At 48.9% G+C, this 19,986-nt stretch overlaps 1 protein-coding gene across 3 annotated transcripts in view; it reads right to left on the bottom strand.

Annotated features, from left to right (window-relative positions):
* Positions 1-19,986, bottom strand: part of CYP26B1 (cytochrome P450 family 26 subfamily B member 1) — a 121,565-nt gene that overhangs the window by 88,348 nt on the left and 13,231 nt on the right. For all 3 annotated transcript variants that reach the window (XR_012656010.1, XM_032787096.1, XM_075066682.1), the window contains exons 2-3: positions 18,199-18,423; positions 1,438-1,713 (exon numbers count right to left, since the gene is read on the bottom strand). Coding sequence is in view for 2 of the 3 variants with exons in the window: in XM_075066682.1 (XP_074922783.1) it covers positions 1,438-1,713; positions 18,199-18,423 (501 nt within the window). In the remaining variant the exon portion in view is untranslated. The remainder of the gene's footprint in view (positions 1-1,437; positions 1,714-18,198; positions 18,424-19,986) is intronic.

Here is a 19,986-nt window from a genome sequence, read left to right as displayed (position 1 = left end):
TTGGGGAATGCTAGAGAGTCTTAAAAAAATACTAGGACTGTTTCTTTTAACCTCACCTATAAGTGCCTCAGTTATGATTCCAATGAAATGTCAGACTTCAATGCCACAGCATCACTAGATAGAGAAAACCTGCCACTTTTGCAGAGCTGGATCTTGCATTTGGGGAGGTGCAGGGAGGAATCTGAGGAAGCTTAATTGGTTTTTGTTTTTGTTTTTTAAAGACAACTGTTGGAAGTTGCTTGCGGGGTTGAAATCCTAGAAAAATCAGTCCTTGGCAAAAGTCTCTTTGACCTGAGTGGCAAACTCCAGATTCACCCCAGTGCAGATGAAGGCCCCAAATGTGTAAGATTCCACAAAAGTCTAATTGGCACCACTGTATGAACATCGTGTTTTAAAGTGATAGCAACAACAATTATCTCCAATTTTTGCCCCCTCCCCCCTCTCCCCACTCCTTGTCCCACAAATCTTTAGGAAACTTTACCTCAAAGAAATGTATCCAATTCCTCTGAGGGAGTTCTCTTCCCAAGAACCCAATCGAATTCCCAAACTAGCTCTCTCACTAAAAGAGTCTCAGCTTTGCAATGACGCTGTGCTCTTATCTAGTGTTTTGTCTGCAGAGCATATGAAAAGTGCTTTAAAAGGCAGGTTGACATCTGTATCCCCAACTTTAGGGCAGGTCAGAAAATGAGAAATATTGCAACGAATTTTGAGAGAAATGAAGAATTTTCATTTCTTTCTAAATTTTTTGGGCTTTAGTTTATGAAAACTGATTTTTTTCTCCTCAGTGTTTCATTCAAAGACTGGGAAGAAGCTAGAAATTCGGAAAAGGCCATTCTATCCCTTTTCCACAGGGAAAAAGGCGGGGCAGAGCAAGGTGAAAGGACATGCACCGGACAATAATGGCAAAGTCACACGACAAAATAACCAGAAAGCCACCACTTTATCCTCCTTTATATTGAGCTGTACAGCTCCTAGCACAAGGGAACCTTGATTGGCATTCCTAAGTGCTAGCATAATGTATGGATTAACAAGGAAAGCCAAGCACAGGATCTCAGACCCCTGTCCACTGGACCTCACTGCCTTCTCCTTCAAGGCCAGAAATTTCTGGTTCCTTCCCACCTCCATCATCTAAGTGTGGCCCTCATCACTGCAGTATCTGAGCACCTCCCAATCATTACTAGATTTTATTCTTGACATCTCTGTGTGACAGGGGGCTGAGGCACACAGAGATGGGGAACTGAGGCACACAGAGATGGGGAACTGAGGCACAGTGACTTGCCCAAGGTCACATAGGAAGCCTGTGGCAGAGCCAGGAATGCAACTCAGGACTCCTGAGCACCAGTTCAGTGCCAGATCCACTAGATCATCCTTCTAAGCTACGCTCAGTGTCACTAGCTCAATGTCATGACCGTACGTGGTGCTAGAGGAGCCTCTTACCCTCCTGTAGCCACTGAAGGGCAGATCCACGGGCAGCGAGAAGACGTTCTCCACAAACTGCTGGTAGACCTCGAAGAGACGGGTGAGCTCCTCATCAGAGATGCAGAAGCCCAGCAGGACCCGGATGGCCATGCGGAAGGTGAGCTTCTGCGCCTCGTAATAGACGTTGATAGGCTCTGGGGTGCTGCTCCACATCCGGAGCGTGTCCTGGATCACCAGCTGGATCTTCGGGAGGTAACTCTCCAAGGCTTCATGGCTGAAGATTTTGGAGAATACCTGCAATACAAACAATACATAGATAGAGATGAACCTAAGGTCTTCCAGCCTTCCCTAACAGCCAAGTATTGCTTGCATTAAATGGTGTCTAAGGGCACCAGTGGAGAGCAAGGAGCCTATTATGCTAGTTGCTGTGCAGACAAGCAGGAATACAAGATCCCTGCCCCAGAATGCTCACCGTTTAAATAAGCAAGATGGCAACGGGTGGAAGGGAAAATGACTTCCCCGGGGTCACTGGAGTAGATCAGTGGCAGAGCCAGGAAGACAACCCAGTCCACTGTCCAATTCCAGAGCTTGCCAAAGACCCTCCAACAATAAACCAGCACATGGGCAATCCTACAACCACCATCTAGTATGTCAAGCCCCAGCACTCAGCAGTGACCCTACAATAACAAAGCAGCATGTGAGCAACCCTACAATAACAAACCAGTGAGAGAAAGAGAGAGAGAGAGAGAGAGAGAGAGAGAGGAAAGTCTATGTCAACAGACAGCATTCTTCTAAACTCTGCGATTGAGTCAGCTTTGGAGTGGACAGACCCAGCTCCCCCTTCTGCTACAGGCCCTGTATTATTGTGCGAGGACCCCAGCAATGCAAGGAATGTTCTCTGCTCTCTCTCCGCATCCCTTCCCCTCTGCTATAATCCCAGTTGGCTAACTCCACAGCACACGCTTTCATTCTGACCCCCCCGCCCCGTAGCCCAGAATGCATGGGTGGAAAAGCGCTGTTTGTTTACTTTTTATTAACTCTCACCCACGCTGCCACGCTCCGGGCCTCCAGGAACCGAGAAAACAAAATCAAATCAAGCCCCCATAGAGGGAAGCGCACGCCAAGGTAAAGGTCAGACGAGACGGCGCAACCTCCTCCAGCTCTTGCTGAGGAGATGAGAGGGCTTGCCGGGAGGGAGGGGCGGGGCCCCATTTTATCAAATTAAGAAAAAGAAAACCCCCAGCCAAAGCTCCTCCAAGAACGTAACCTTTCAAGCTGTAAATGTGAGAATTTCCCCCACAGTCAGCACTGGAAGGGAAAGGTAACATTTTCCTGGCCGTGACCCTGCATTGCTAATGCTCGGCGTCACTCGCTGGAGTTTGTTTGGTGAAATAACACCCCTGGCCCTTTAAAGCCTGGCCCTGGAGACTCAACAATCGCTGGTTCATAAAGTGCTCCAGTCCCTACACATACTGAACTTCACGCGGCGCGCTGGGCGACAGGAGGGGCTTTTCCCTAGGAGCAAAGAAAGAAATGAAGGAAGAGCCCCCGGGGCCGGCAGGCTTTGTGCCTGTTAATAAAAAAAATTCTCCAGCCAAGAGCTGGTGGGGGAGGAGGAAAAGCAGAAGGGGGGATGAGAAAGAGCCGAAAAGAGCAAGAGAAATGGATTGATCTTGTCCTGCTTTCTGGAGCGTGGAGCCTGCCTGGCCCATGGCACTTTGGCTTACTCTATTTTTAAGCCCTGGAAAGAGACGTGTGTGGGTGGGTAAGACACATTTCTAAAAACCATAGCTAGTAAACCTGACAACACTGCAGCCCCGCCAAGCTCCGCTGCCAAGCTCCCCCTCCCCCACCCCCGAGATCCCCAAATGCCCGGGCTGCACCGAACGAAGACGAGGCCTCCCCCTGTTCATGCTCCTCCAAGATCCACCTGGGCCAGGGCAAGCAGGGAGGAGAAAGAAATAAACAAGCGTAGGCCGGTTCCAGTAGCTGGAAAAGAGACACTTCCCTGGTGGCCGTGACCGGGACATCGGGCTTTGATACAGCGCCAGGTGCAGAAATGTTGGCAGTTCTTAGTGATTGTTGGCACCCGGAGCCCAGGCGCTACTGCGCGGTGGAAACCTCTGCAACCATAATGCAGAAAGGGAAAGAGGCGTGTATTTCTGCCGTCCCCGCCTGGTACCGCAGACAAATTGCTAGAGGTGCCTAAGGAACCCCCAGGGAAAAGAACCAGTGACAAGGGTGGCCAGGCAGATGCCAAAGGTTCAACCCCCAGGCTCCTTCTCTTGAAAGAAGCTCAAGCGATCTTGGCTCTTTGTGATGTTGTGTGGAGGGAGAGGAGATTTGATAAAGCAGGATATGGCCCAGCAGCACAAGCCTGGGCATCAAGAACTCCTGAACCCAAATCTCCAGCTGTTGCATACAAGCAACTCCCCTAGAATCAGCCCCTGGGAGTTCTGGTCCTGGTTCTGATACTAATGCTTTACGAGAGCTTGGACAAAACATTTAACCTTCCCTGTGCCTCAGTTTCCCTCTTCTGAAACACAGGACTGATACGGCATTGAATGAGCTGGGGTTCAGGCTCCAGACACCTGGGTTCAAGTCCCTGCTCCCCCACAGACTTCTTGTGTGACCGTGGGCAAGTCACTTCATCTCTCTGGGCCTCCGTTCCCCATCTATAAAATGGGGATAATGACATTTCCTTCCTACCACCTTTTTCTCCTGTTTTGCTTATTTAGATTTTAACCTCTTCAAAGCTGGGACTATCTCTTACCTTGTCTCTGTGCAGCCCCCAGCATAATGGAACCCTGATCTCAGCTGGTGTGCAAGCAATAAACCACAACAGTGTGTGTGTGTTACTGCACACCACTGCCCTTTCCTCGGGGGAATCAGGACGGCTGAGCTGTGTGCCATAGTCCCCTTACTGTGCCTGTGGGTGCATGATGCTCCTGCAGGGAGCATATGCTTTGGAGCAGGAGCCCCCAGGGAGCCATCATGAAGCTGCACGTCATCGTGGTTGTGCGGCACGGTGGGAGGGTTAATGTCCCTTTGAAGGCGAAGAATGGCATCCAGAGTGCTCAGCGCTATTGCGGAAGATGGCTATTTGTATAGCTCCCTCCGTCCTACTTTTCAAACCCTAGCCCCTCAAGGCATCCCTTCTATTTCACCCCCACCGGCAGGCTGGCTAGCGACACAGAGCGACACCACTGGGAGTCCTTCCCTTGTTCCATTGGTCTGTGGCCCGTCTACCGTAAGACAGGGCACAGCACAAAAACAAACTGCTCCCCCCGGCGGACTCACTGGTACCTTCATTAGCCACCCTGGCAACCAGACCAATGGATTATAGAGACAACTCCCTGCACACCTACAGGGCAGGTTTGAGGCACATTGGTGGGGTAGTGGAGGAGGGAAGCTACCTCGACCACTGTTGATGCCATACCTATTCTTTTGCATACACAATACCCCCCCCCCACCACCACCAACAGCTACGGTCATGGTTACTCACTAAGCAGCCAACATGCAAGGCGTTCTCTCCAGTGCCCCAGTGATGTCTGTCTGTATAAGAAGCAAGCTAGGTATAACTGGATGCCTGGTGCAGGGGAGGGCACCCCCAGACCCAAAAGCACACTGGGCAATAGGGGAGGTGTGAATGCAGGAACATAGGGATGGCCAGACTGGCTCAGCCCCAAGATCCATCTAGCCCAGTATCCCGTCTTTGACAGTGGCCAGCGCCAGCTGCTTTAGAGGAAGGTAATCTGGCGAGAGGTAGCTGTGGGATCCTCTGCTCCCAGAGCGCAGCCCCAAGTGCCTGGAGAAGAGGGACTGATGTCATCATTGAGCCCCAAGAGTTGTGCAAATTCCTGGGGCTCTAAAAGCAATTTGTGCCAGAAAATGCAAAAAAAAAAAAAAAAAAAACCCACAAAAATACACTCCGCCCCTGCACGAACACCCCGACACCCATCACCGGCCAAAGAGATGGGGCGGGTTAGTCTAGAGATCCCTTCCCAACTCTGAGGAGAAGGTAGGTGGCTACTCTGACACTCAGAGAGTTGCTCCATTGTCAGAACTGGAAGCCCACCTCCCCTGCCTACCGCTCTCTTCTTACGTACATCACCTCTGTCTCCCAGCAGCTAGAGCCAGGATAGACCCACTGAGTCTTGTCTAGCCCATCTTGCTGCCAACGAGGGTTTGTTCCCTGTTGTACAAGATGGCCCGTACCCAGCACCTCCTAGCTCTAAGGAAGTTTGGCTGGGTGGCCCAGCCACTCCCTCATTCAGGGTATATCAGGATTCACTTGCACTGAGATTTATCATGGGCTCGCCTCCAATGCGTTTAGACTCAGTATTTACACCTACACCTCAAACAGCTCCCCCTTAGACCTCTGTAACCACCCTGGCTCCTTAAAATACTTCATCTCTGTCCCCCTTCACGCCTCTTCTCTCAAAACTAAATAATCCCACTTGCCAACGTATTCTTCTGTACATTCCCCTCCCTGGCCTGGCCTGGCCTGGCCTGGCCCCCCTTCCAGCTCACCAAGAACTCTCCAAGGCAATGGAGCGGCTTCCCAGTTGCAAGGGGGATTCAGTCCCAACAAGTCTCTCCTTCGCAAACGCATCCCTTCCTGCTTCTAGGCTAAAATCCCTGCGCCCTCTAGTGAACATTTGTCAAATAGCTCTGGTCTTCTGGGCCAGGGAGTCAGAGGAAGGGAAGGTTTAAGCACAGAAGGGAAAAGGCAGCAAAGGAACCTCCTTTTTCTCAGATGAATTAACAGCAAAAGCTTCCTGCCAGCAAGAGCTTATTAGGCTGCAGGATGGTCGCCCAAGGAAAGGGGAGAAACCCCGCTTTGCAGAGAAATTTAAAGCTAGACTAGACAGGCCCCCCGAGGCATGGTCTTAGCGAACAGTCCTGCACTCCCAGGGGAAACCAGACGGGCTGATCTGATCTATAACGTTCTATGGCTGATAGGAGAGGGACCTAATTCCAAACTCACCCAGGCCCTGCCCAATTCTCCACTTAGAGTGACCAGACAGCAAGTGTGAAAAATCGGGACAGGGCATGGGGGCCAACAGGTGCCTGTATAAGACAAAGCCCTGAATATCAGGACTGTCCCTATAAAATCAGGACCTCTGGTCACACTATCCCCACCTGGAATCCACACCTTAGTCAGGAGGTACGTACGTCACTGGGTTTTAGACCCAGATTTATTCCCCTACCTTGTGCTACACAGGTCTGCTGTGATCCTTCTGGCTTGTTAGTCAAGAGCTGACTCTGGAGTCAAGAGGGGATAGAAAAATGCGTACTCCTCAAAGAAATTACTTACCCCACACACACACGCACCCTTTCGCCCATGGATCAGAAAAAAAGCCCACCATCCAGAATGCGGATTAACCGACCCTGTCTGGAAACTTCCGAATACGCCTCTTCTTGCAACAAAAACAGGATATTTAAGGATTTACGGTTATCCTAAGGCAGAAAATTCTTGCCCGGTGTCTCAGCTCCCTGGATCCACAGAGAGTTCCAGCTACGCACGACAATGAGAGGTGCCTCTTCCCTGTCTGATGTGAACCTCACAGACCTATTGCATTTCAGCTATTCCCTGAGGCACACCAGAGAGGAGAAGCAGCATCCCTTTATACTCGTATACAGCATCCCTTTGGCTCATGCCCACAGTATTTTCATGGACAGTTATCTTGTTTGAAAGAGGTTTGGTTTAGGGGAAGTTTAGTGCATGCATGGTTTCTTTTCAGGCCCTGAGAACGAAACCCTCCATTTATCCCATGACAGGACAGCTGTCATCACACTGCCCACTCCAATGTGCCTGGACCCTGGCCTCTCGGAATGGATGAGAAGCTCAGTCTCCATGACCCATTCAGTTCCTGACCTCAGCTCTTGCTGATGCTGATGAAGAGTTTGACAACACGGATGCCTGTCCAGCAGGATCGGGATTGAGATCCATGAGATTGATTTCACATCGGCCACTCGGCCACTCAACAGCCATCTGGCAGTCACTACAGATCTGTATGGGACTCGAACCAGCGACTGAGTGGCAATAGGCTTCCTGATTTCACCAACACTAGGCCCAGTGTTGCTCTCTTCCCGCTGCTCAACCCCAAAAAGGAGTGAACAAAGACTGTTAATGAAAAGCCCCATAGGAAGAGGACTGGCCTCTATGCCCTTTGAGAACAGGCCTCTGGAACATGGCTGTCCCATGAGTGGTGACCCAGTGCTCTTGACATGATCTGAGTCCATCAAACTCGCCTCTGCAATGTTTAGAGTGGGATGCCAGCTAGGACAGGTTCGTATTCCCTGCCTCCCCTGGGTTGTTGGTCCAGCCCTAGAAAACGAATAAGCTAATAACACGTTAACACAACACTCTCTGTTGAGCTCCAAAGGTTACTTTGGCTGCAGTGGTTGTTTCTCAGCAACTTTAATTATCCACCGTTGCTCTCAGAATGAGCCCAGGAAACACCAAACAGTTTCTAAACCTTGACACAAGAGATTTATTCACCTCAGTCAAGGGCCAGACAAGTATTTGCTCCAACCCTGCCTTCCCAGTTGTAGACACATTATAGTGGATACCCTCTTTCCTCCAAAGCATCTGTTCTTGGCCACAGCTAGAGGCAGGATACCCCATTTGATGGTTCAATGGCCTTGCAAATCTTATATACCAATATTTTTGGATCTGGCTGCCTGGTTCACGAGCAGGAGGGTTTATGGAATGGAAGGGAAAACAAAGTAAGATGCTGAGCAGTCACAGACAAGGCCACCGAGCCAAAGGTGTTCAAAAGAAAAATACTTTTTCATTTGCTATTTTTACATTTGGTAATGTATGTAAATAGGCTTCTTCATTTCACTCACACACAGACAGAGCAAAGATACGGGCTGATCACTGCCTTTTCGGCACTCTAAAAGCCATTGGTGCTGTGCAAGAGATAAAGAGCCTCTGGCCGGAATATCAGTGAACAAGACCAATGCCACGTGCCACATACAGAAATTGACTAGTAGCCTTTTAGAGTGGCCCGTCTCATCCCCCATTCCCATCTTCCTCAGTGGCATATTGACATCAATTGGCAAATACACTGTTGGAGGGATTTACGGCCTCTTGAGAGAGAACTGGTAAGGTGGAAGCTAAGAATCTGAACTACTTGGAGTTTGCTCATCAAAGCCCAGCGTTCTCCAAACTGTGGGGCTGTGCACAACCTGCCTGTGGGGTGTGTTATGCAGAAATTTCTCCCAGTGGAGGATGAGAGAGCAGTGACTCTGGTTGCAATAGAGACCCCAAGTGACAGATCAAAGCCAAAGAGATTGCTGTCAGACTCAAAGGACCATTACTGGAAACACAAGTTGGTTGGAAAAATTTTGAGAGAACAGTTTTCCATTGGAAAGTGCAGCGTCATCGGAACGGAAATGGAATGCATCAGTTGTCATTACATTTTTGGAGGGAAAAATTTTAAATGCATCACTCCAACTTTTCCTTGTTTCATTTCATTTTGTCTCCATTTATCTTGTTTCCGCCTTGATATTCTATTAAAATTAAAATGTTAATACTATACTAGAGCTATATATTACAAATATATATAAATATTGTATAGTGTAATATAACGTTTCAACACAACTGCCACAAAACAGTTCAACGTTAATGAAACAAAATGTTTCAGTAGTTTCAAACTGAATTTTTTTCAGAATTTTCATTTTGCGGGAAATCTGGGGGGAAGGAGGTGTTCCAGTTCAGTATGAAAACAAATGAATGGACATTTCCGATTTCCAATCAGCTGTCCTGAAAACCCACTGCTTCCTTGGTTCTGAAGACTAAAGACTTCCTCCAAAGACCAATCAAAGCAATGGGAGTCTTTCCACTATTTCAGCAAACTGTCGATCAGGCCCTAATAACAGGTTGTTTTTTTCCAAGCATTAGTCAGAAATGGGGACTGGCGGCCTTACGGGGACCAGGATACAAAGCCTTAAACCTACATGACAGCAGCGACCAAACGCTATTACCCATCCAAAGGATGTTCATTAGACGCGATGAGAGGAGCTCTCTCATCTCTGTCCAATTCCAGTCTGTCATGTTTTACATCCCAACCTCCCCCTAATCCTCCCCTCTGGCTCAGTGACTATGGGAGACTGAAGTCTCCTGCAAAGCACATTACCGAGCCAGCATGTAGCGAGAAGTGCCCCTAACCCTGCCAGTGCTGTGCAAGTGTAGCAAGAGCACCAAAAAATCAAAGCCTTTCCCTACGTCCGATAAGTCACCATATTACCAGGGCCCTAACCTTGCTCAACAACATGGGTTCTATTTTAATCCCCTCTTGAACCTTCAACGTATATCCTTGGTGAAGTCAGTGATCCGCACTGGTATTGGCCACTGGGCGATACAGCTGCAGGGACACCTGTGGCCAGAAAAGCTAAATTAGCTCACACACTGATCCCCAGTCGAGAGCTGCTGCTCAGCTAACAAGGAGCCCGGGGCCCCCAGCCCAGATGGATCGTTTGATTTTTTTTCCCTGGTGAGTTTCCGAGACTCCAGGCTAGGCTGGAGTGGCAGAGAATCCCATTAAGTGTATTTTGGAAGGATAATAGCCAGTATCCCTCTGTCCATTGCCCTTGCAGTAGGTTAGGAGAATCCAACCCTGGGAAAATAGCTGTTGTGTGATGCAGTCTGGCCCATTCTAAAGGCAGAATATATGTGCTCTTATGAGTACCAGGCAGGGATGGGTTAGTAGGATTCAAATATGAGGGTGACTCCATCAGAGAGAGGGACAACATCCCAGCCCTGCCTTCAGCTTTGTTGTCTGAATCTTCAAGTGGGAGGGGAAAGTTCCCAAAAGATACATCCAACACATCCCTGGCAATTACCATATTTATCCCAGTACAATAGGGTGACCAGACAGCAAATATGAAAAACCGGGACGGGGGGGGGGGGGTAATAGGAGCCTATATAAGAAAAAGACCCAAAAACTGGGACTGTCCCTATAAAATCAAGACAACTGATCACCCTCTACAGTACGAGGGTGCTTAAACACTCTTCAATTTCCATCAATAATTAAGGTTGCCTCGTTTTCAGTGGTATTCCCTTGGCACTTTGCACAGGTGTAAAGAACAGTGCAAGACAGCAGAGAATAATGCAACTAGAAATAACCACATGAAAGTAAGGGCAGGAAAATGGAAGTAGAATCACAAGAAAAGCTCCCTAAACAGCAAGATTCCTTAGACTGGAAGAGCACTCAGATACCAGAGCGATGAGTGGGATAACACCACCTGAATAGAATAGGGAGTTGAAACACTTAGAAGTGGAGGATGGATTAGATCACTTAAAGTTGCTTCCCAATCTCTGTGATTTGTACATGGCATTCTGTATTCCCTGCTCTGCTCTGTTGCAGGACACGGTTGAACCACTGCCATGTTGCACCCCAGAGATGGTTGTGTTTCCAGGGTAGGCAAAGAGCATTTGGGGTAAAGCACTACTGTAAATTTCTAGATGTTTCAGAGGACATCTGGCATCTTTGGACGACAGTAATAATAATGCTCAGCTCTAGTATAGCGCTTTTTGTTAGCGGACGTCAAAGCGCCTTACAAAGGAGATCAGTATCCTTATTCCCATTTTACAGATGGAGAAATGGAGGCACCGAGAAGGGAAGTCACTTGCCCAAGCTCTAGTGGAAGGTGGAGGAAGGCAAGGTGGCCTGCTTAGAAAAGCCTGTGCTCCCAGGATATCTGTATGATTGCGGGTATATGACCAAAGAGATTGCACTGAAAAGCATCTTTAAAGCTTGCAAGGCATTTCAGGATAAAACGTATTATGAAAATGCAAAATATTATAGGAGGCAGCAGATCCACACTGGTGTTTTTTGTTAAAGCCATTGGAGTTACCCTAGATTTTCTCTGAAAGTCAGAAATGGTCTAAACTCAGGAAGCCAGCCTCAGTGACACTCTCTCAGTCAGGACATGATCCTGCACCCTTTGAAGTCAATGGGATTCTTTCCACTGACTCCAATGGGCTTTGCATCAGGCCCTTTGCATGTGAACTAAAACTCATTGGGCCAGATCCCCTAATGATGCAAAGTGGCGTAGCTCCACTGATATGCCAGCTGAAAAGTCCATGGAGCTCTGCTGATTCAAGCCAGCTGAGGATCTGGTCCCATTGGCTCAGGACGCAAGAGACAGTTTCCTTTCCACCATATGATTTGTACTCCATGGCAACACAGGCGAAAAGATTCAATGGAAACATAAAATATTTTAAGAATTTGGATCAGGGCTTTCATGATGTGAAAAGGTACCTTCCCACCCCCGTCCCTTTGCTCCTGCCCACAGCAGCTGGTTTGTATTTGGTTGTAAATTTATGGCCCCTTTTGTGTTCTTAATCCTCTCGCAAACTATATTAAAGCCTCAGACCTTTCTACTTGGTGCTAATAAGCTCAACACTTGTATGCCTCCGAGGCAGAACATTAACTGCGGTGTGTTAATGAATGCTGTAGTTTCGAACACTGGAGCAGTGAAACAAAGCAGGCCACTTGGCTTATGCCACAGTTTGCTTCCTCCAGAACTCCCAGGGTCTGGGACTTGGGGGGAGGGTGAGGGGTTTGAGCCAGCTGTGTCTGTTTTTAGGACTGCCATGCTGGAACAGACCAAGAGTCTATCTAAACTAGAATCCTGTTATCAGTACTGAATGTTTCAGAAGAAGGTGTTACCCTTCACGCCATACACACACCATAATGCAACTATTCTACAATGCTACCCCATGCGAGAGAAAATTCCTTCCTGACCCCAATTGGATGACCTGTCTATGCCCTGAAGCATAAGAGCTGAGAGCCTTCGCAATTTTTTTTTTTTGGCTGCAGAAACTATTATTATTCATAGAAGTGTGTGATTCATGTTACTTACATTTCCTTATTGGTCATTCACATTTTACAAAGCACAAACCCATTACCCCTAAACCCCACCACACAGCAGATTTTTCTCCTCATCTCTTACGGATTTCAGGTCATATCCTCCCAGGACACAAATCCTTTGCCAACCCTAAAATACATAGGGCCAGATTCTACTTTAGCATATGCTAGTATAAATCCAGAGCAACTGCATTCACTTCAGTGGAGTTGTCCGGGTGTAATGAGAATAGAATTCAGTTCATAACATTTAATTATTTAAATATATAATAGTGTCCTCTCTGCATGGCATGTAGGATACAGCATTCAGTTCTGAGTGGTTAGGAACCAGAGAGGGGCCAATACATTAAGGGGAATTGAGTGAAGTGTAACAAAAATGAGCAAGGGGCTGATTTATCAGAAGCCTCGAAACAGAGTGAATGTGAGTAGCGAGGATGACCAAGACTGGGGTAAGACATCAGTCTCACAAGTACTTCAGAGACTGAATTGGGGTAACACCAAAGAGGGAGAAGAATTGTTTAGGGGGATCTAAGAAGGGATAGCCCGGGGGGTAAGACTGAGTAAAGGAAAAAAATAGGCTAAATATCCGGCAGATGTCTTAAAAGTGTGGCACAGTTCAATGGCAGGAACTCCTGTCAACTGAGGAGCTGATTTTAAAAAGTGATCAGCACCCGGGATTTCAGTGGGCAAGACAGGCGCTCAACCACTATATAAAATCAGGTCCTTAGACAAATGTGTTGTACTGCAGGTCACAATCCTGTACTGGCAGAGGGATGCAAGTGCAGAACCCAGAGCAGCGTGTCTTTGCCTACTATGCAGACAGCGTGTGAGTTCGGGAAAGGGGCGTCTCATGCTTGGACTGTCAGCAATTTAGAGCAGGGGCTGTTCGTTCGTTCTGGGTTTGTCCAGTGCCTAGCACGATGGGGCCCTGGGCCATGACTGCGGCTCTGAGAAGCTACCACAACACAAATAATAAACAAGAACATTACAACAGCATCACCTCGCTGGGTAAACTAGCGCCTGTATTTGTGACAGCTGGAGTGTTTTCTGTACCCGATCACACACCCTAGCAGAAGGGAGCCTCGGCTGCAGTAGCTATTTTCATTCTCACGCGCTTGGTTTGGTTTGAAGTGGCAGGCTGTATATTTACAAGCTCCCTCCATGTAGGCGCATGGGGTTGCTGCTAGTTTGCTGCATAAGCCCAAAGCTGGAAATGTTTTTTTCAAAGCCAGCTAACACTCTTCTCTGACTTCAGTGTAAACCCTGTGATCCAACAGCAGTAACAACCGCTAGGTACATATTGACCTGGGGCTTCCAGTGCTTGCAGATGTTCTTATCCCTCGGTTTCATCTTGGGCCAAGGATGAAGCCACCTTTGATGATATCAGCCATAAAGAGAGATGACTGCTTAAGTGTGCAGCCCTAGCAAGGAGACTGCATGCAGCTCCTTTCTCACCTTTCAACCCCAGCCCGAGCTGTTTGGTTCTGGAGCAAAGCGGTTCTTTAGCCACAGATGCACACTCCAATAAAGACTGACGAGTTAATTTCCCAAAGGCGAGCTTTCTCCAGTTTATATTCACTTGGACAACCTCATGCGGAGGAGTTTTAATAAATGGGGGAGGGGAAAGCTGTGGGAAAGACTTTTGAATACAGCGTAATAGGAATACTTTGTTCTTCTTTAGCACTTTTCATCCCACTCTACAAATGTTAAGAGATTAAATCCACAGAGAAGTCAAGTGATTTGTCCAAGATCACAGGCTGTGGAGAGAATCTAGGTCTCTTGATCCAAGAGTCCATGGCAAAGCTACAGAATAGAAGTACCTAATCGTCCTAGCTCCCAGATCCTGGTTCTAATCCCTACTCCACAATAGCTCTGCTTCACCTCAAACATTCTCATTGCGTGAGACATTTTGACCTGGAATGCACAAAGTGCTGGAGATGAATTCTGCAGAGAACAATCATCCTTCATTTCGCTCTCCATTGGGGATAGACTAGATGATGTAATACATCATCTTCTCTGGATGAGGCACCAGGAGAAACCCTGTCACATAGCCTAGGTTGTTAAAGTTGTCCTAAGTATATGGCTTCCACTTCCTCACATGCCCTGACGCACACTCTTGCTAACACTCCCTTAAACACCAATAAGAGGATGAGAAGAGTTAGAAATTATTAATAATAATAATAATAATTGCAAAACAAATAGCAGCTTAGGCTCGAGACTGCTTTATCCAAAAGAAACCTGAGACTACCGTCTGTGGCAGGGCATCTGGCCTGATAAGACCTTGGGCTGGTCATCATCTCCTCTACACCAGCCAGAGTACAGAGATACAGCCAAGAACAAAATGATCTTTGTTTTCTTCATATTTGAAACATGTTTGTCTGATCTCTAAGGGAGTAACTTACTTAGAACTGCCTCCCATACAGGGCAAAGACATGCTTGTGTGCATAGAAAAGAATGGTTCAAGTGACTGCCAGGTAAATAGCTGCACTTGGGCACACACCTAAGGGCATGAAACATACCAGATGCTGACAATCAAGAAAACAATCATTGAGAGGAAAGCTGACCAGGGAAGGCAAGGGAACCAGACTAAGCTTTTTCAAAGGAAACTGATTGATCCAGGAAGTTTAATGTATTGGTACAACAGTAGATGTTGGTGAAAGAGAAAACTTAACAGTTACCACAGAAAAATACCTCATTAAAAATGCTTAGCATCTAATAATGTCTCACATTCTCCCTTCCCATCTCCCAGGCCCCTAATCCTTGAAGGTAGTTTGTGTTTATTTATGATGTCAGCCAGAATTCAAATGGAAGGTAGGCGTAGACTAGCTGAGGAACAGCGTATAGGGTTCGGATGACATCAAAATCTTATTCGATTTCAGCTCCACTCAAGTCAAAATGTTGTGAGCATATTTGGTGTCATGAGGTTCTGGCCACATCCTAATTGGAAAATAGGCCCCCGAGTTTTGGATCAGCCATGGAACCAAACCATGTGAGCTGGGGTTTTCAGATTGGGGAATTCGGATCTTAACATGCCGTCCCTTCCCACACTCACAAAGCTTGGCCTGCATCTAGGGGATGTTGTTCCCCCTCAGTAAAAATAAAGTAACTGGTTTAATGTGTTGAGAGAGAGTAAAGGCGTAAGATGGAAAACTCCCCTTATGAAATGCTTATCATTCAAGTTCTGATGTCAGCACCTCGGTGTTCAGTTGCGCTACAAATCATTAGTAAACCTGAAGGGCTCTATCAGCAGGTGTGAAGACCTTTTAAGTGTATTCCCTTTCCATTACCTCATTCCCATAACCTACCCTCTTCCTCCAACTCCTCTATTTTTTTCCTGAGATCTAAACTTCATGGTTTTATTAAAGCTTCCACCTACTAGGATTTCAACCAAAGGTCCTCGGGTCCCCCTTGTTTGCAATAAAGAAACATCTTTCCTTCCCGGAGGGAAACGAAAAAATATTTCCATGGACCTTCGAGTAATTGTTTAACTCTGCCCCCTTCCTCAATAGGAAGCTTGAGGGAGCTGAAATTGCAGGGTTCAGCACAGCTCGGTTTCCTTTCTGCAGCCGTCCCAAAGTTAGCATCGCTTTTTTCAGCACCATCCCCTCTCCCTCACGCATCCCAAGCTACGCCCCCATCATAGAGGGAGCAGGGTCATCTCTTTTGTGTGCAGTATCACGCCCACATCCTGATACTACAACGGGGTGCCTTGCTATATACTTATATATACACAACAAATCAAATTTGCAAACTGGAATCTGATACAATGAATTCTATTCAATTCTTTGTAGGTTCTTATACTGTGCTCATCACCGGAGTGTCCGAGCATCTTCCAACAGTGCATTAAGAGATGAGATTAAAATCTCTCGTCTTCTCTTCAGGGGGGTAAATGTGCATGGTAGAGTGTTTTGTTTTGGTAGGGAGTCCCCCTGCCCCAACACACACACACAGCCTGCTTTGTGTTTATGTTAGAGAAGGCAAGGTCAATGAACCATTATGAGTCTTCAGTATACAACAGTATCCCATACCTGGGTCCATTCAGCATACAGTAGTATTGTGAGATAATGGTTATAGTCATATATTTTGTGTCTCTTATTCTACTGTCCAAATGAAAGAAAGCTCAGAAAAAAGCCTATTTTCTGGTGAGAATCAAAGGGTACATGGGGGAAACAATTGCCTCTCTGTAATCTATGAAATCCACAATACAAATCTGCACTACCTTGACATCAGGCCACCATCTCATGCTAATGCAGTGCATTATGGGCCCAAATGCCAGTGTTTGTCTGCTAATGCCCAGATCTTGCCACGAGCTCTGTGTGGGCGCCTGGGTGCAGAAATTCTGCCTGCAAGGAACACATTGCAGGATTGGTGCCTGGGACTGTAAACTCTAGGGAGGAGCAAATGCTGCGATCCTGGTCTCTGTTACACCAGAGTAATTCTCCTGAAGGGAATGGTTCCCTACAGAGTATATTCTAATAATTGCCCTTTCCTCTGTGCTTAGATCAGATGTATTATTATGAGAGAGCTGTTAGCATGCTGGGCAACGCATAGGTGACAGAGGGACAGGTTCTGCCCTCAGATTACCCTGGGGGTTAGGTCTGTGAATCAGAATCTGAAGTCAGTCCTACAGCATCTGATTTCAACCCTTCCTGAGATCAGAATCTAGCCCGAGGAGGTCACCTGCGTTCAGTGCAATGCCCAGCATGCTGATGAAGCTGTATAAGCAGGAGACTGCTTGAAACACACTGAAAGGAACCACTACGTGCATCTGATGAAGTGGGCTGTAGCCCACGAAAGCTTATGCTATACATTTTAGTCTCTAAGGTGCCACAAGTACTCCTATTATTTTTATATAATGGCTGCTGGCTGGAGACTCCCTTCTCTGTCTCCTGGCTTCAGGGAGGGGAGGCACCGTTCTGCGCCTTTGAAATAACAATGTCATTGATCACTTAATGAGGCTGCCTCTCCCCTTTCATTGACAGGGACAGGGACAGCCTCCCCCGCCCACCTCTCCCACCACGGCACAGCCCTGGCGTTGCCCTTTTAAGAGCGGAGCGGATGGCCAGAACTCGATCGGTTTTCGGGTTACTGCGGTTCAAGCCACACGTGCCACCGGCTGCAATTGGGGGATGTGCCGCCCTCTGTCCTCCCCTCCCCCTCCCCATAATAAATCCATGGATAACTCCAGAAGCGCTGACGAGCCCGAGCTTCCACCCCACCCCATCCCGCTCTCCATCCTCAGAAAGAAGCTGGCGCTGCCGACACCCCTCCCTGGGCTGAGCTCGACCCGCAGCAGCGCCTTCCTAACAGTCGAGCTTGGAGCGCGGCCGGGTGGGCCCCCGCGTGCTGAGCCCCTCTGTGATCGCCCTCCTCCCGGCCAGGATGCAGATCTGCGGGGAAGCCCGGACCAGCCGGCTACCAGTCCCGTCCCCCCATCCCCACCAGAGCCGCTCGCCTCTCTCCATCGCCCTTTTAAATTCCTCAAAGGACCGGCGGGGCTGCCGGCAGCCTTCGGCGTTTCGAACGCTCGCCCTGCCGCGTTCCATCGTCCGAACGCCGCGACTCTGCTGGGGGCGCCCACGTGCTGGGGGCGGAGCGGAGCGGCCCGGCCCGCGGGGACCCAGGCTCACGAGTTTGCTGCCCCGCCCAGGAGCCGGGGGTGGGCAGTGCCCGTGCTCTCCTCTCCTCTCCCCCACTTCTGTGGCGGAGCAGGGATCAGCTACCGGGGGGGCGGGGGTCTCCGGGACAGGGGCCCACTCGCCTGATTGGAGCCCCCCCGGGGGTTGAGAGTAGGGGAGGCATTAAACTCGCTGCTCCCTCCAGCCAGGAGTGAGCGGCACCTTAGTCTACCCCCCACCCAGCTGCTCCCTGTAGGTGTGGGGGGAGGGCCCCTTACCTTTCTCTTGTGCCTGTGGATGTCCCCGATGGAGTTGGCCACCGTGTTGGGTCCTAGGAGCATCCTGGTGCTCCGGGGCCACTCCGTGCTCACCAGGTGGTGCTCTCCCATCAGGATCTTCCGCACGTTCTCGGCGCCGGTTACCCGGATCAAGGGGCGTCCCAGCAAGTGAGTCTTAAAGACGTTGCCATATTTCTCCCTCCTGGACGATTGGAAGCAGGATCCCTAGGACAGACGCACACACACACTGAGCCTGGGGACAGACATCCACTTATGGGCCCCGAACAGGCACCGACTTTGATGCCTAAGCACAGGCACCTTTACTGAGATCTCTGCGACTTTTACTTAAAGCCGGGGAGGGGGTCAACATGTTAGTACAGGGATGGGGGCGGGGTTCCTCTCTATTCTCACCGCGGCCCCCCACTTCCCTCAGGCTAGCCCGGCTCCCGCTTGAGGTGGCAGACGGGGAATGCCTTAAAGGGCGCTCCGTGGGATTTCCCAGCGCTGGGATGAGGAGGGGGGCGTGCAGTACGCTGGCTTTTCCAATATCAGGGTCCAGCCAGGAAAAGGTATCCCGGGCGAAACCTCCCTCTTTGTTTAAAGATCCTGGAAAATATTGTGGAGGGGGAAATAGATGCTGAGCCTGCGGTGACACCCACCCCAGTGACCTTTGATTCACCCCCACTGGGAGGGTGAAGGCTCCTTTAACCCCACTCAAAGAAACTTGTTCCAAGACCATCCATGTACTTTGCAGCCCCTCAAGAACCATGGCCACTAGCCAGTGGCTAATAACGGAAGCCACTGATCCCACAAGCTCTCCGTCGGATTTATGATGAAACGCATTGAAAAGCAGTTTAAAAGAAGAAAAAAATATGCTACTGTAGTTGCAGCGCATAACAAGGAGGAATGCAAACTGGCTGCTGTGCAGAGAGAGACACATAACCAGACTGACGCCAAGCAGGTCTTGGGCGCGGTCTGGAGAGAAGTTTGGGGAAAGAAGGTGGACTTGGGGGGAGGGGCTCCCTTTTCTGGGGCGCCAGACCGGACCGAGGTCCTCGATGTGTGCGAAAGGTCAGCGAGGAGAGACGGCATCGTTTAGCGGGAGGCAATGGGTCAGCGATGCGGGAAAGTGATGATTTGACAGAGGTTTGGCCGTGGGATGGGTTGAGTAATGTGAAACCAATAGGGCGTGTGATTCTATCCCAGCAAGACTCGGGCAGTTTGGCTGGATTGGGTAATGACTGCCGTTAAGGTGCATGTAACCAATGCTAGGGAAGTGATCTCGAGCTACGGGCTCTTGGGAAATACCTTGCTTGGTGGGGGGAAGGAAGTGGGGGGGCTATAGACCGAGACAGCCTGGTGGAATGAACGTATCTATCTAAACACGGTTTTGCATAGCCGCGTGAAATCAAGTATCCTTAAAACTCATCAGGTTGGGCTGCCAGGGGTGTTGCCGGCTCCCATCAAGCTTGTGTCACCTTGATACAGTCAGGTTCCCTGGATCATCAGGCTAATTGGGAGCACTCTTCTGTTGTCCACACCCCGTCATTGAGTGAAGTGCTGGGCCCTGGGCGATAGGGGGGCATTGTTCTCTCTGGCTGCGCCCCAATGAAGTTAGAGGGTCTTCCTGTTATCTTATCCACTACCTCTCGACAAGAAAGGTACCGAGGTCTTAGCGTCGAGTTCCTACCCCCTTGCCATGAAAGCACAAACTTTACTTAAAGTACCGTGATAGCGAATAGCACGAACACTGCTTGTAAGTTGCTAGGTCCTCAACACAGGTAGATC

This window comes from Chelonoidis abingdonii, chromosome 5, assembly GCF_003597395.2.
Source record: "Chelonoidis abingdonii isolate Lonesome George chromosome 5, CheloAbing_2.0, whole genome shotgun sequence".
NCBI lineage: Eukaryota > Metazoa > Chordata > Testudines > Testudinidae > Chelonoidis > Chelonoidis abingdonii.
This window is presented reverse-complemented; position numbering and strand designations above follow the sequence as displayed.